Source organism: Mobula birostris, chromosome 7 (genome assembly GCF_030028105.1).
Source record: "Mobula birostris isolate sMobBir1 chromosome 7, sMobBir1.hap1, whole genome shotgun sequence".
Taxonomy (NCBI): domain Eukaryota; kingdom Metazoa; phylum Chordata; class Chondrichthyes; order Myliobatiformes; family Myliobatidae; genus Mobula; species Mobula birostris.
The window spans coordinates 71,905,602-71,919,882 of NC_092376.1; the positions used below are offsets into that span (position 1 = coordinate 71,905,602).

General features: G+C 36.7%; 1 protein-coding gene across 1 annotated transcript in view; it reads left to right on the top strand.

The window, feature by feature from the left end:
* med17 (mediator complex subunit 17) overlaps nucleotides 1–13,852 on the top strand; it is a 31,608-nt gene extending 17,756 nt beyond the window's left edge. The window contains exons 7-12 of the mRNA XM_072263390.1: nucleotides 3,185–3,315; nucleotides 9,301–9,485; nucleotides 10,669–10,806; nucleotides 11,214–11,331; nucleotides 12,393–12,552; nucleotides 12,904–13,852. Coding sequence (XP_072119491.1) covers nucleotides 3,185–3,315; nucleotides 9,301–9,485; nucleotides 10,669–10,806; nucleotides 11,214–11,331; nucleotides 12,393–12,552; nucleotides 12,904–13,112 — 941 coding nt within the window. The 3' untranslated portion in view covers nucleotides 13,113–13,852. The remainder of the gene's footprint in view (nucleotides 1–3,184; nucleotides 3,316–9,300; nucleotides 9,486–10,668; nucleotides 10,807–11,213; nucleotides 11,332–12,392; nucleotides 12,553–12,903) is intronic.
* The last annotated feature ends 429 nt before the right edge of the window (nucleotides 13,853–14,281 follow it).

Genomic DNA, 14,281 nt, shown 5'->3' on the forward strand with positions numbered 1-14,281 from the left:
AGTTCTCCAGCTTGCGTAATCCCTCTTTAGTTCTTCGATCTTCTCTGGGGTCAGTAAGATCCTCCTGAAGGAGATGGGAGGCAGTGGGCAGAGAAGAAGACCAGTGTGACATTGGTTGTTCTGACCATGATTGCCTTTGATGTGAAGAAGAAGTCTATCCGGGATTCTACTGAGCTGTCTGTTCCAGTTCTGTGTATCGTGGATGTGCTGTGGCTGCAGAGGTGCTAAATGTATCACATAACTTTTCATCTTTAACATTTCCAGCAGGGGTTTGAGCTGCTGTCCAGTCTCTTGTCAGATCGTCCAAGTGCATGAATGATGCAGTTAAAATTATCAGCATAAGACGATAAAACTCTTAAGATATTGGAGCAGAATTAGGCCATTTGGCCCATTGTGTCTGCTCCGCTATTGCATCATGGCTGATTTATAATTCCCTTCAATCCCATTCTCCTGTCTTCTACCTTTGATACCCCTGCTAATCACGAACTATCAACCTCCACTTTAAATATACCCAATGACTTGGCATTAACAGCTGTTGGCGGCAGTGAATTCCACAGATTCACCACCCTCTCGCTGAAGAAATTCCTCCTCTGTTCTAAAGGGATGTTCTTGTACTCTGAAGCTGTGCCTTCTGGTCCTAGTCTCCCCCACTATAGGAAAACTATATCTAGGCCTTTCAATATCCGATAGGTTTCAATGAGATCGTACCTCATTCTTCTTAGCTCCAGTGATTACAAGCCAAGAGCAGTGGTGGGAGACAACTAACCACTCACTCAGTACCGTAAGGCATACACTGTAATCTGTACTGTACTGTTACTGTCCTGTACATCATTCACAGGTAGTTACTGAAGTCTGAAATGTTTGTTCATATGTCCTTGGACTGAGGCAAGGGAAGGACTCACCTGCGATCAGCAATGTTACAGATGTGACAATATCATATCCCTATAGTATTGTGCAACAGTATTGAATGACTTGCAGTAAAATTTGACAACATTTGCACAAGCTTTGTTTTTCTAAGCCTAAGAATGTGATGATCTGAAATATACACAATATTCCAAATGAAATCTAAACTAAGTTTTATATAGTTGCAGCTGGACTTCCTGACTTTTATCCTCAACCCGTCAACAGATGAAGGCAAGTCTACTGCCTGCTGTCTTTATCACACCACCTACCTGTGTTGCCTCTTTCAAGAAACTTTTGCTGCAAGATCCCCCTATGTATCAGTGCTTCTAAGAGTCCTGCCATTTACTGCATTTTTATTCTGCATTTGACCTCCCAAAGTACACCTTACATTTGTCTGGGTTAAAATACATCTGTCATTTCCCAGTATGTATTTTCAACTGGTCTATATCCTCCTTTGACAACTTTCCTCACTATCCACAACTTGCCAATTTTCTTGTCGTCTGCAAACTTAATAATCAACTCACATATGTTTTCATTCAAAGCCGTTTATATGTATATCAGAAACAACATTATATACAGAGCATCTCTGGTCATAGACTTCTAATCAGAGTAACATGTCTCCATTACTGCTCTCTTGTCTTCTATGTTCAAGCTATTTGTGAAACCAGTCTACCAATTCTCTAAGGATCCTATCTGCCTTTATTTTCTGGATCAGTTTACGATAAGAAATCTTGTTGAAAGTTTGTATATAACCTCCACGGCCCTCCCTCAACAATTATGGTCACCTCAAAAATAAACTCAGCTAAATGTGTGAGGTATGACCTCCCCTGCAGTAAGTCATGTTGACTGTCTATAATAAGTCTATGCTTTTCTGAAATAATCACTAAAAGTAGAAAGAGAAGAAACAAGATTCTGCCATATTTCAGGATGAATATCTGTACGTACACCAGGCATGAATTTAATTATGTTATGGGAGCTGGATTACAAGTAATAGTCCATTAGTTGGGCATTTACAACCCAGGATGGCCTGTACAGAATTTTTCTTGGCTTCTTTTAAGTAACTCCTATGGGATTTTTCCCCCCCCCCCCAAAATTATGACTGACACAAATTCTCCTGGTGTAAGTCATGGAGGAATTATCGAAACAAAATATTCAGTTTGGTGGCCCAAAGCAAATACAGAGAAACTATTCTTATTAATGGAATGGTCAAAACTAAGCAGCATTGAATGAAAATAATTGGGAAAGGGTAAAACTTTCTTTTGGATAGCATATACAAATTGAAAGAAGGAGTAGTAAGAATTGGAATAGTGGAGTCCAGTTCATCTGCACCATTCAAAAAGGAGCTGGATAAGGATTTGAATAGGAATAATTTAATGGGCAGATTTTTGAATTCTTTCAAGCTTTCCTTATAAGACAAAAGCTAGGGCTTTTCTCTTTGGAGTGATAGAAGATGAGAGGCGATTTCCTAGAGATGTATAAGGTTATGAGAGGCATAGATAGAGTAGATAGCCAGCACTTTTCTTCCAGGGCGACAATGGCCAGTACCGGAGGACATCCATTTAAGGTGGGTGGAGGAAAGTTTAGGTGTCAGACGTAGTTTCTTTTTACACAGAGTGCCGAGGTAATGGTAGAGGCTAATACATTAGGGATATTTAAAAGACAAATAGGAACATGTGTAAGGAAAGTGAAGAGTTATGGGCTGTGTAGGAGGGAAGGGTTAGATTGATCGTAGAGTGGCTTTATATTGTTCAGCGCAACATTGTGCCGAAGGACCTGTACTTTGTTGTAATGTTCTAGTTCGATATTTTATCTCTTTCCAAAGTTAATTACTGGAAAGTAAATTCTTATATCATCGTACAGTGAAGAAATTAATCAGCAGGTATAAAGTACCAAATGTGGTGTTTTTCTGATCTGTCTTTTTACAAGTATGTACTATCTAAAAAAAGGTATTAACAAAACTGGGTAAGTTCAAGTTGTTTTTGCATTTACCTTGTACCCTAAAACTCCAATAATCTGGCACCCAATTATTTGGAAATCCTAATACTCTGGCATGTGGTTCATTTGTGGTCTAGAATGTGAACTGGCAAAGTGGGTGGAGGGTCCAGAGGTAAGTAAGCTGTGTGGCCAGGGGCTGTGGTTCAGACCCATAGATTTGGCTATTAATAGTGGTAACATCTAACAATCTGAAAAATATCTTGTAAGTGCTGGTTTATTGAAGTTTTATATATGATTTGCATCTTCTGGATAGCATATACAAATTAATTTGTGTAATACTTCTCAGGTTTGCAGTTATCCATTTCCTTATGCCATTTTGTGAATGATAAGAAGGCTCAGAAAGCTTCTGTTGAAAAGCAACGACCTGATGATCACCTGTATGTGCTAGAACACAACCTTCACCAGCTAATGAGAGAGGTATTGAAATATCTTCAAACAATTTAGTTTGAGCAAATCACTTGCTGTAACAATTTTATATTAGATTTTAATGTAATAAATTTCTTTAGGTGCCTTCTGACAAAATGTTTGATAAGAAAAGCCAATTTTAAAAAGGAATTTGGAGTCCCCCTCTAGGAGTGAAGTAAAGAGGGAAGAAAGAAAGCACTTAGGAGCACATAAAAGGTCCATGAAATATTGACAATTAGGGTTAAGGAGAATCGCAAGCTGTTCTGTAAGTATGCCAGGACCAAGAAGATAACCAAGGAGAGAATTGGGGACTAGAGGGGCAATCTCTAACCTGACGTGAGTGAGGCCCTAATGAATAGTTCTTATCTGTGTTCACCAAGAAGGATGTGGAAGATAGTGAGTTCAGAAAAGGATGTATAGAAAATCTGGAGCAGGTTAGAAGCCTTGTGTCGTGGATAAAGAAATTATTGGAGGAGATCCCAAGGATTTAACTTATATATATTAGGAAAGGCAAAGGCTATTCGGGGTACTCAGCATGGCTTCATTGTTCAGTTTTTTGTAGGGGTATTTAAGAAGGGTATGGTAAATTTCTACATGGACTTTAGTAAGGCATTTGATGTTTTTCATGGTAAACTGATCTAGAAAATTAAGGCACAATGGATCCAAGGCAAGTTGGCTAATTGGAACCTAAAATAACTTGGTGATAAAAGGCAGAAGGTAACAGTAAAAGGAATTTTTTTTCTGACCAAACTTTTGACCAATGGTGTACTGCAGGGATTGATGCTGGGACACTGGTTTTTAGTAGTGTATGCTAACAACGTGGATGTGAGTGTAAGAAGGATGATCAGTAAGCTTGTAAATGACAAGAAAGTTGGTGGTGTGCATAGCACGAAGGCTCCCTAAGGCTATAGCTTGACATATATAAAATTTAATGCCAGCATATGCAAAGTGTACAGTTTGGAAAGTCATTTTGGTAGGATGCTATGGAACATTGAACTTTGTTCTTGTCATTATTATCCATACTTCCCTGAAGTTGGAAACATTTGGTGACAAATGCTGATGGCATATTTATCTTCATAGGTTGGAAGAAAGAATAAAGTCTGGTACTTTATGTTGCAACTTTACAAAACACTTTAGTGAAAAGTTTCATTGGGAAAATTTATAATTTACTATTACAACAGGATAACTATCCTTTACTTAAGATTAAGCAAGATTGGGAAAGAGAGCTTAACATGACCTTGATAACAGAGGATTGGTTGCGAATTCTGAAGCTGGTTAACTCTTCTTCGATTTGTGCCAGTCATTCTCTAATTCAGTTTAAAATTGTACATCGCTATTATTTGACCAAAGAGAGATTGTCTAAATATTTCCTAATGTAAATAGTCAGTGTGATAGATGCAAAACTGAGACAGCTACATTGACACATATGTTTTGGTCGTGTTCTGTATTGAAACAATTTTGGAAATCTTTTTTCTAGAATTTCTAGAGCTTTAAAAATCAATTTACAACCTAATAAATCGACAGTTTTGTTTGGTATAATTCCTCAACATATTCACGGTATTTCTATATCTGACCAATACATAATTGTATTTGTCACATTATTGGCTAGAAGGCCTATTTTATTAAAATGGAAAGATGCCTCTGCTCCCACTTTGATACAATGGTTCTCTCAGGTGATGTTATGTCTTAGTTTGGAAAAAATCAGAAGTTGAAAAAATCCTTGATTTGACTTCAAGAAAAGGTGGGGTTCTTTTGCCCGTTATTATCATTTGATTTGAGTTAATTAAGATGGTCCTTTTCTGATGCTTGGGTAAATGGATTTGGTTGGCGGATTGATGTCTTTTTTTAAATGGAAGTTTGTATGGCGTATAGCTCTGGGTTTGTGCTCCAAATGGGTTTTTTTCCCCCTTTTTTTGTTATTAGGGGTTTTTTTCTGTTTTAGTTAGCAGGGGTTCTTTTTTTCTTTCTTTTTCCATAAAAAGAAAGCTTTAACATTTTGTTTTTTTTATTATTATTGATATACTGTTCAGCTTGGTTGATAGTTTAACTCTTATTCTACATATGGATATGTTGTCTTGATTATTTTGATGTATTTTTCTCTGTTGTTGATTTTCAATAATAATTAATAAAAAGATTTAAAAATGAAAATACAGTCTCTCTCCAGTTGGATGTTGTCTGCATTGGAGACTTTAGTTATGGGCAAAGATTACCTAGGCTGTGTTTGTTTACACTGGAATGAAAGAGGCTGAGGAGTGACCCTTATAGAGGAATACAAAATTACAAGAGCCGTATATAGAGTGGATGGCCGGAATCCTTTTTTCCCCCCATAGTAGGGGGTCCATTTAAAATGAAAGTAGAGCTTTGAAGAGGATTTTGGGGGAACATTTTTTACAGAAGGGTTGGTTGATACCTGGAACTTGTTGCTGGAGGTGGTGGTGGAGTTATATAGGTGTATCTGTGTATACGTATGTATAATTAATTGCAAATAGGACCCATGTGGCAAATGGGATTATTGTAGATTTGCGTAGAGGTGGGCATGGATGCAGTGGGCCAAAGCACCCTTTTCTGCACTGTCAAACTGTTAGGCATTTAGGCATATTGATTGTGCAGCAATAAAGGCCAAGCAGTTCTTTTTGGAATTGTTTGCATAAATAATAGAAATGTGGAGGATCTGAACATAATAATCTTGGAGATCTTAAGGCATGTAATGTTCAAAGCTTTTTAAAATATTAGGCCACTTTTTGTTCTGCCTTCTGGTAGAGTGAACTACGTTGAATTTTGCACAACACGAAATGTGCATAGTAGCATAGTGGTGAGCACAACATTTACAAGCATAGGCCACCCGAGTTTAATTCCCACTGCTGCCTGTGAGGAGTTTGTGCGTTCTTCCTGTGAAACGTGGGTTTCCACTGGGTACTCCGGTTTCCTCTCACAGCCCAAAGACAAACCAGTTGGTAAATTAATTAGTCATTGTAAATTTTCCCATGATTAGGCTAGGATTAAATTAGGGGATTGTCAGGAATAGCCTATTCTGCGCTGCAGCTCATTAATTAATTAATTAATAAAACAAGCAAGCAATGTAAATGGTCAAGGAGAGGAAATACTAGTGAACTGGATTTCCACCATGAATAGGCCTTTGTTCTCATCAAATTTACATGTTATGATTGTGCTGTTGAACCAGAGGGGATAACTTCACTCACTCCCATCACTGAACTGTTCCCACAATTTATAGACTCACTCACCTTCAAGGACTCTTCATTTTATGTTCTCGATATTTATTGCTGTTTTATTATTATTAATACTTTTTGTATTTGTGCTGTTTGTTGTCTTTTGCACATCGGTTGTCTGTCCTGTTTTGTGGGTCTTTCATTGATTCTATTGTGTTTTTTGTATTTACTGTGAATGCTTACAAGAAAATGACTCATGGGAGCATATGGTGACATTTGTACTTAAATAAATTTACTTTCGAACTTTATTTTGAAATTTTGTAGTCCATAGATATGGGATTAAATACTGGGCAGAAAAAAGCAGTGGACAAAGTTGTAGTGAGGTTTTCAGGTACTCGTTACATTTCCAGTAGGTTAGAATCCTGTGTTTGAATTTTATTGTTTGGTCATTAAGTTGTTGACATGGTGAAAAATTCTGACAGTAAGCAAAGTTCAAGTGATCTTCTAAAGCCGGTTACTGTCCTTTGTGCCATTTAGACTAAAAATCACAAATTCAAACCCACTGGGGCCAGTCAAAACACTTGTCCTGATACTCTAAAAATAGCAAAAACAAACTGGTTAAAAAAAATTTAAAGCTCTTTGTCTCTATAGCAACATAGTCTACCTTAGTTTTGTTTTTGCAAATGGAAAACTGAATACATCATGAGGAAAGAATTTTGTTTTGGTTGATAAATAATAGTTTTATAGGTAGGAAATAAATAAAGCTGGAAGTTTGTTTAAATGATGTAAGATGGATACAAGGAATTCTTTAAAAAGAAAAGTCAAACAAGGGGCAAAGGACATTGATCCTGCTCCAGGTTGATTATTTCATTGGAATGAACGCACATATTTACTATGTTATGTTTGAATAATTTTCCAGAAAATTAAGTAGAGAGATCTGTTTTATTTATTTTGTTTAGAAGAAACCTTTTGAGAAATTAAGAATTGTGGAGGGGATTATTGAATAAAACTGAGAAAAAATTAAGAATTTTGAGGAGCATAATGTGAAGGTTTGTTATCCTGTTTTATTCTGGGCTCTGTGCTTACTGAAAAGAAAATGATATTTGTTGTGTATTCTCAGTTGCATTAACATGGAAGTATTTATTGCCTGAGAGCAGTATAGGTCAAGCCACCTAAGGAGGCAACCTACAGGCATGGGTATTAAACAGATTGTATCTGGCATTGGTGAATATTGCATTGGGCAGGATGATTCCTACGTAGGAACGAAGGGTCACAATCACCCTGTCAGTTAATGAAAAGAGGAACAATAGTAAAGTTACACACAAAAAATGCTGGAGGAATGAGCCCCTATGAAGGGTCTCGGCTCAAAACGTTGACTGTACTCTTTTCCATAGACGTTGCCTGGCTTGCTGAGTTCCTCCAGCATATTGTGTGTGTTGCTTGGATTTTCAGCATCTGTAGATTTTCTCTTGCTCGTAAAGTGAGTGTGTTACTTTTTAGAGATATGGCTATAACAAGTGAGGAAGAGATTTGGAGTGAAATGTAAAGTGGAGGAAGCTGGAGGTGAAAAAATTGCAAGGTGTATTGAAAGCTGAGAGCAATACACAAATGGAATTGCAAGATGTGTAGACCAGATGGAAACGTTTTCTTGAGTTGTGATGGATGTTTGCTTCTTGGGCCAGTGGGCCTCTTGCTCATGTTTGCAAAGCTCTCTTTCTAAACACAGCAGCTGCCACTTGTAAGATCACAAACAGTTGTAAGAAAACTTACAAGTAATACTTAGTTAGCTTCTTGTTGTAAACAGGAGTCAGTCTTCGGTTTTTAAATGTAAATAGCAAGCAGTAATCAGCTTGAAGTTAAAAAAGCAGCTTTACACACAAGCTGTATAAAGCAGATGCTAGTTCACAACATCTAGTTTATTGCTGCTTGGGAGATGTAGTCTAAGACAATGGGTTATTTAATTTGGTTTGTTTCAAAACAGACAATGCTAAATTGGTTAGTTCAAGGAAGCTTGCTGGCCAGATGGATAATGCCATTTAGCATATCAATAACTGATGTGTTTATAGTTGGGAGTTTTGTGTAATTAGAGAAGTTAGCTTTACAGCATAATTGGAGGTAGCTGGTAACTATGTCTTCAAGAGGCTTTTAGACTTTGTGTAAGGAGTGTAGCTGGGGAAATAATCACATGTGTGAAGTCATCCAAGTGGCTAAGAAGCTGTATTTATGTAGACAGCAGTTCAGGCTTATTAGAAATGGTGTAAGGAGCATCAGGAAGCATGAAAAAAACACAGAGTAAACTGGAATCTGTTCCTCTAGGTTCAATTTCTGTGATGAATGACTTCTTTGTATGTCTTTTTAGATTATAGAAATTGTACCTATGTTTTGGAAATACTTTGTGCTTTGGAAATGCTTAAGACAGAAATCCTATGTGAGTTTTAAATGTGCTTTGAGAGTGTTGTTTGGATTTAAATGTGTATCACTGAAAATAAATGAACTGTATTTTAAGCTACTTTGTTAGCTGGAAGTATCTTCTCCTTGGGAGACGGGACTCACTGCTTGAATAGTGGGAATTGGTAGCTAAGCTCACCGTGGATGATAAACAGGAAAGTGAAATTGTCTTTGAAGATTGGGAGCTACGGCATAACCTCTCTCATTGCTATTTATATAAGATAAGGCTTAAGATCTCCGTTTGAGTTTAGAACGTAGCGGTCAGCAAACCCAATACCATCCCAGTGTTACTGATGATTTTATTGGATGGTAGGGCAGGATTGAGGAACTGTGTAGTCCATTCTACTTGTGTGCTTAATAAACCTTAAAATTTATCTTGCAGTTCCATAAACAGACCTTGAGTTCTTCAGTGATGCCCCACCCAGCTACTGCACCTTTTGGGCTGAAGAGAATGAGGTTAGCAGGACCCCTGGCATATGACAAAGGAGAGATCAGTGCCTTACAGCAGAATGAAGGATTACTGGAGAAGATCATAAAACAGGCTAAACACATCTTTTTGAGACGTAGGTGAGTAAATTGTAGATGTAGAAAAATACTAAATTTGTTGGAAGTATTCAGAGCAGAATATTATTGTTGGCTCTTTCAGGATAAGTAATTTTGCATTCTTTAATTTAAAGGTAATGTGAATAAATGTTACTAGATTTTAAAAAGTATGAAATCCTCCACTGCTGAGGACTAGCAAGCACTGTGTATAGAGCATTCTCTTATCTAAAATTATCTAGTATTTAATTTAAAATTATGTTATTAATTTTGTTTAATGATCAGTAAAGAAAACTGGGAAGGTCAGTGTTTAGTTGAGGTAGAGGAACAAAATGATCTTGGAGAACAAATAAACTACTCACTACTCACTAAGCAGTGCTTCTTTTAAAATAAAAAGTGAGTGCTAAAGTTTAGTGGGATAAAAATTAAAAGTAGAGATTATAATTTTGGATCAGTATCTGAACACACTGAGTTCTGGATGTGTATTATAAAGAGGATACTGATGTAATAGGAGAGTGCAGAAAGAATTTACAAGGGTGATACCAGAAAAGAGGATAGGATGAATAGACCAGGTCTTTCCTTCTCATGAAGAAAAGCTGAGAAGTGAATTAAAAGCTTGTAGATTTACAAAATTATGTTTTTTCCCCCACAAATGGATGCAGAGAGAATTCCATTTATAGGGAAAAGCATAACTCAAGGCCATTATTATTAGATGCTCATCAAGATATGCAAGAGGATTCAAAAGAAACTTCTTTATTCAGAATGGTGTATAAGTGGCATTCTGTACCACAAGCAATGGTTATAGAAGCATTTAAAAGAAGGGTAGCAAACCCATTAAAGACAGAAGGCAATGGAGTGCTACCTGGCCTATTTTCAAATAAATCCTATGTAGATAACATGCAACCCTAAGCATACCAAAGTATTTCAAGGTGTCAAATAAACTTTACAGACTTCCAGCCGGATACAGATATCAATTATAACTGACATTTTGATGACAAGCTCTGCCATCTTCTGGCAGAATCTGACATTGAAACGTTGTTGTAATTGATACCTGTACCCACTGGATGCCCAAGGAGAGTTTATTTGTCATATACACTGGGAAAGCGCTAGGTTCTTTTTTTTTTAAATTTCAAAGTGTAATCATATGAAACAAATTACAAGGAATTTTCAATAGTCATACTAGCTTTTCTCTGTTTGCTTTTAACTTTAGAACTGCAAGGACAATTGATAGCTTGGCCAGTCGTATTGAAGATCCACAGATACAGGCTCATTGGTCGAACATTAATGATGTGTATGAATCTAGTGTTAAAGTGTTGATAACATCCCAAGGCTATGAACAGATTTGCAAGTGAGTAATTGTACAATGATGACTTTGTAGAGTTTTTAAAAAAGTAAATGTTGATTGTATTTGGATCTTTGCTAACATTTGAATTAAGGTGCTTTATATGAGTATTTGAAGATGGGGTATATTCAAAGCGTTTGAGGTGAGACTTTTCTGATCTTAAGGTTTTTGAGTGGTGTGTGTGAGTGAGAGAGAGAGGAGGGGGGAGAGGGAGAGATGAATTATTTTATTTCTGTTAACCTGACCAAGTTTAGCCCTTTATTTACCCACATTTCAATATAGATGATATTTTGTTCTTCCTTGCATTCTCATCATCTGCAATACTATATAGATTTATATTTATAAGAAAGTTGTAGTGCTGGAATCAGAAATGGCATTCCTGCTTCAATGTGACTTTTTTCTTCTCATCTCAGATCAATTCAGCTGCAATTAAACATTGGTATTGAACAGATTAAGGTGGTGCACAGAGATGGTAGAGTAATTACGATATCTCATCAGGAGCAGGAATTGCAGGACTTCCTTCTCTCCCAGGTAACCATATGAAAGAAATGGTATCATGAACAATCAAATTATTGTGAATGATATAAAAACACGGCATAAAAATGCATTAAAACAACAAGGTTTTAATGATGCCGCTTTTAATCCTGGCAGTGATAACCATACTTATTTTACATTGTACAATAAAGTATATTTATAATATATGGAATTAGAACGTGCTGCTCGCAGACCCAACTAGTCAACTCAGACTTGGTTTCCAAAACCCCTTAGCATTGAATTTGCTTCCTAAGGTTGAATCTGTCCAAGGTGAATAGACCTTAGATCTTCAAGGTTTAAGACATCTGACCAACAATCAAGACTCTAAAGGACTTCGTTTCTGAATGTCTTATTCAAGAACATCTAAGAACTAACAGAAATCACTGAATTATAACTTTAATTAAAAGTTAAAGCAAAGCTCTTGGGAAAAATTTTAAACATAATCTCAATTTAAATTTCCTAATTCCCTCACAGCCCTCCCCCTCATTTCAAGTAGATAGACTAGATATTCCATCTTCTGTAGGTTTATTGAATGGGAATTGTGACAAGTTGATGCTCTGCTTTGGGACCAAGATCAAAGTGCTTTTGGAGAATCAGTGGTTAAATTTACCACTTCTCCATGCACATGAGTGGTTAAATTTACCACTTCTCCATGCACATCAGCTTGGTGATATGCGTGTGCAGAAATGATGGAAAATCAACGTAGAATTGCTGCCATTTCCAGCAGCCTGAATGGTGTTTTTAGAACATTGTGTACATATTGGTTTTCTTTTGCATGTTATAGAATAAGATGTCTGGTTTGATAATATTTTTGAGGATATGAAAATATATTTTGTCGTATACCTGTATGGCTTAGCTAATGGTCCTTAACTCCACTGCACCTGAAGGATTGCATCCAAGTAGGCACATTATGAACAAGGTAGAGATAATCTTGTGTCATTTGACGAACAGCCTGAAGGCTTTGATTTCATATTAAAGAAATAACTTTCTGCTTTTCAGATGTCATAATGCAGAGCCCTGATTTGTATGTAACCAAGTCTTTTGTGTGTCTCTAATAGATGTCACAACACCAGGTGCATGCAGTTCAGCAGCTGGCCAAAGTAATGGGCTGGCACCTGCTGAGCTTCAGCAATCATGTGGGCCTGGGTCCAGTGGAGAGTATTGGGAATGCTTCTGCAATAACTGTAGCTTCACCCAATGGAGAATATTCAATTTCAGGTATGTATATCTTACAATAATTGAAACATTATCATTTAAGTTCAGCAAACACGGATACATTACACAGCTTAAGTGCATTTGTATATCTAATATATACCTCCTTCAGCTGCTTTTCAATTCCAAGTGTATTCTGTCCTTTGTAGAATATTAGCAAGCAGAACAATGGCTGGGAATCTTAAGTCACTTGCAGTGTTTCTTTTTAATTTTTGGTGTTAAATGGTTTCCAGTGCAGCGGCATAAACATCTGTTGGATAGTGAGCACTCCTACGTTCCGATGTTGTTACTGTACGCTTATGTGGAAAGTGTGTAAATTTTTTAAAGATTCTTATCATATGTCATTTCTTGTTACAGTACGGAATGGGCCTGAAAGTGGCTGTAGAGTGGTGGTTCAGTTTCCTAGAAGTCAGTGCAAAGATCTTCCCAAGAGTGATGTGATGCAGGACAGTAAATGGAATCATCTTCGAGGACCATACAAGGAAGTACTGTGGAGTAAGATGGAAGGACGTAACTTTGTTTATAAAATGGAACTCCTGATGGCAGCTCTTGCTCCTTGTCCATAATTGATGATTTTTGTACAGATCAGCATCTTTGTGTCAGAACTTTCCACTTAGTTTCTCCAGAGTTCTGCTGAAGAAATAGGATACAAATTTGAAACTGCCATTGAGTGTACTTTGTTTTACTGAAATTGAAAAGATGTGTTCCACTAATTATGGAAATGAGTGAAAGCTTTAATAGATACTCATTGGCAATTAGTGGTTAAGGTGCTATTGTATCTTTAGTTCATCTGTGTATAATTTTCTATGGTTTGTGAATAAAGTAAAATGATTTGTTTGCAAATGTCTGCATTATTTAACAAAGCCAGCAATAACAGTCATATCATTGAGCTCTGAAACTGAATTAGTTGTCTCTCATCATAATAGAAGTGCTATATTACAAAAATGTCACCCAAAAAACTTTTATTTCTTGTGTATACTTCCCCAGGCAATGGAACTGGGATACTAACTCTACAAATGGCCAGTGAAATGTCTATTTGTGTAAAAGGAACCCAACTCCTTTTAATAACCTTTTTCTGATGACCAAAATCCATTATGAAATTCTTGGTTAATGGTGCCAGTTTAGCTAATTAGAGAAATGTTCTGTAATGTATATTTAGTCTCCTATTGCATTTATAAATATATTTTATTTAAAAGCATTGGCATTTATAAATATACTTTATCTTGGCTTTGATCATATTGGCCTAAATCCTGGTGCATAAAGGATATTTATGTCATTAAAACTTCTGATCTTATTCATTACTTGTACTTTTTAAAGTTATTTATTTTTATTTTATTAAACTACTATGCTTAAATTTCAATGTAAGCGCCATATGAACTGTGAATGATTTCTGTTTAATAATGCAGATGCATCAGACTGACTGGTTTCTATCCCTCTCCTCCTACACTGGCAGTGCAGGGTGAATGTAATATGCATTGTAGTTCAAGTGACAGGAAAGAAGGGTCTTGACTCAAAACATTGACTGTTCATTTGCCTGGATGCTCCCTGGCCTGCTGAGTTCCTTCAGCATTTTGTGTGTGTTGATATAGAGCCCAGTTTCATTGAATAGAGTGTAACTTCCACGGGAAAGACATCCTGTAGACATCCTGTAGGAGTTGTAAAGGCAAGCATTGACAAATGGTTAAATTACCATAACTTCAACATCACTAGCTGATCTATATCCCATAAAAAATAT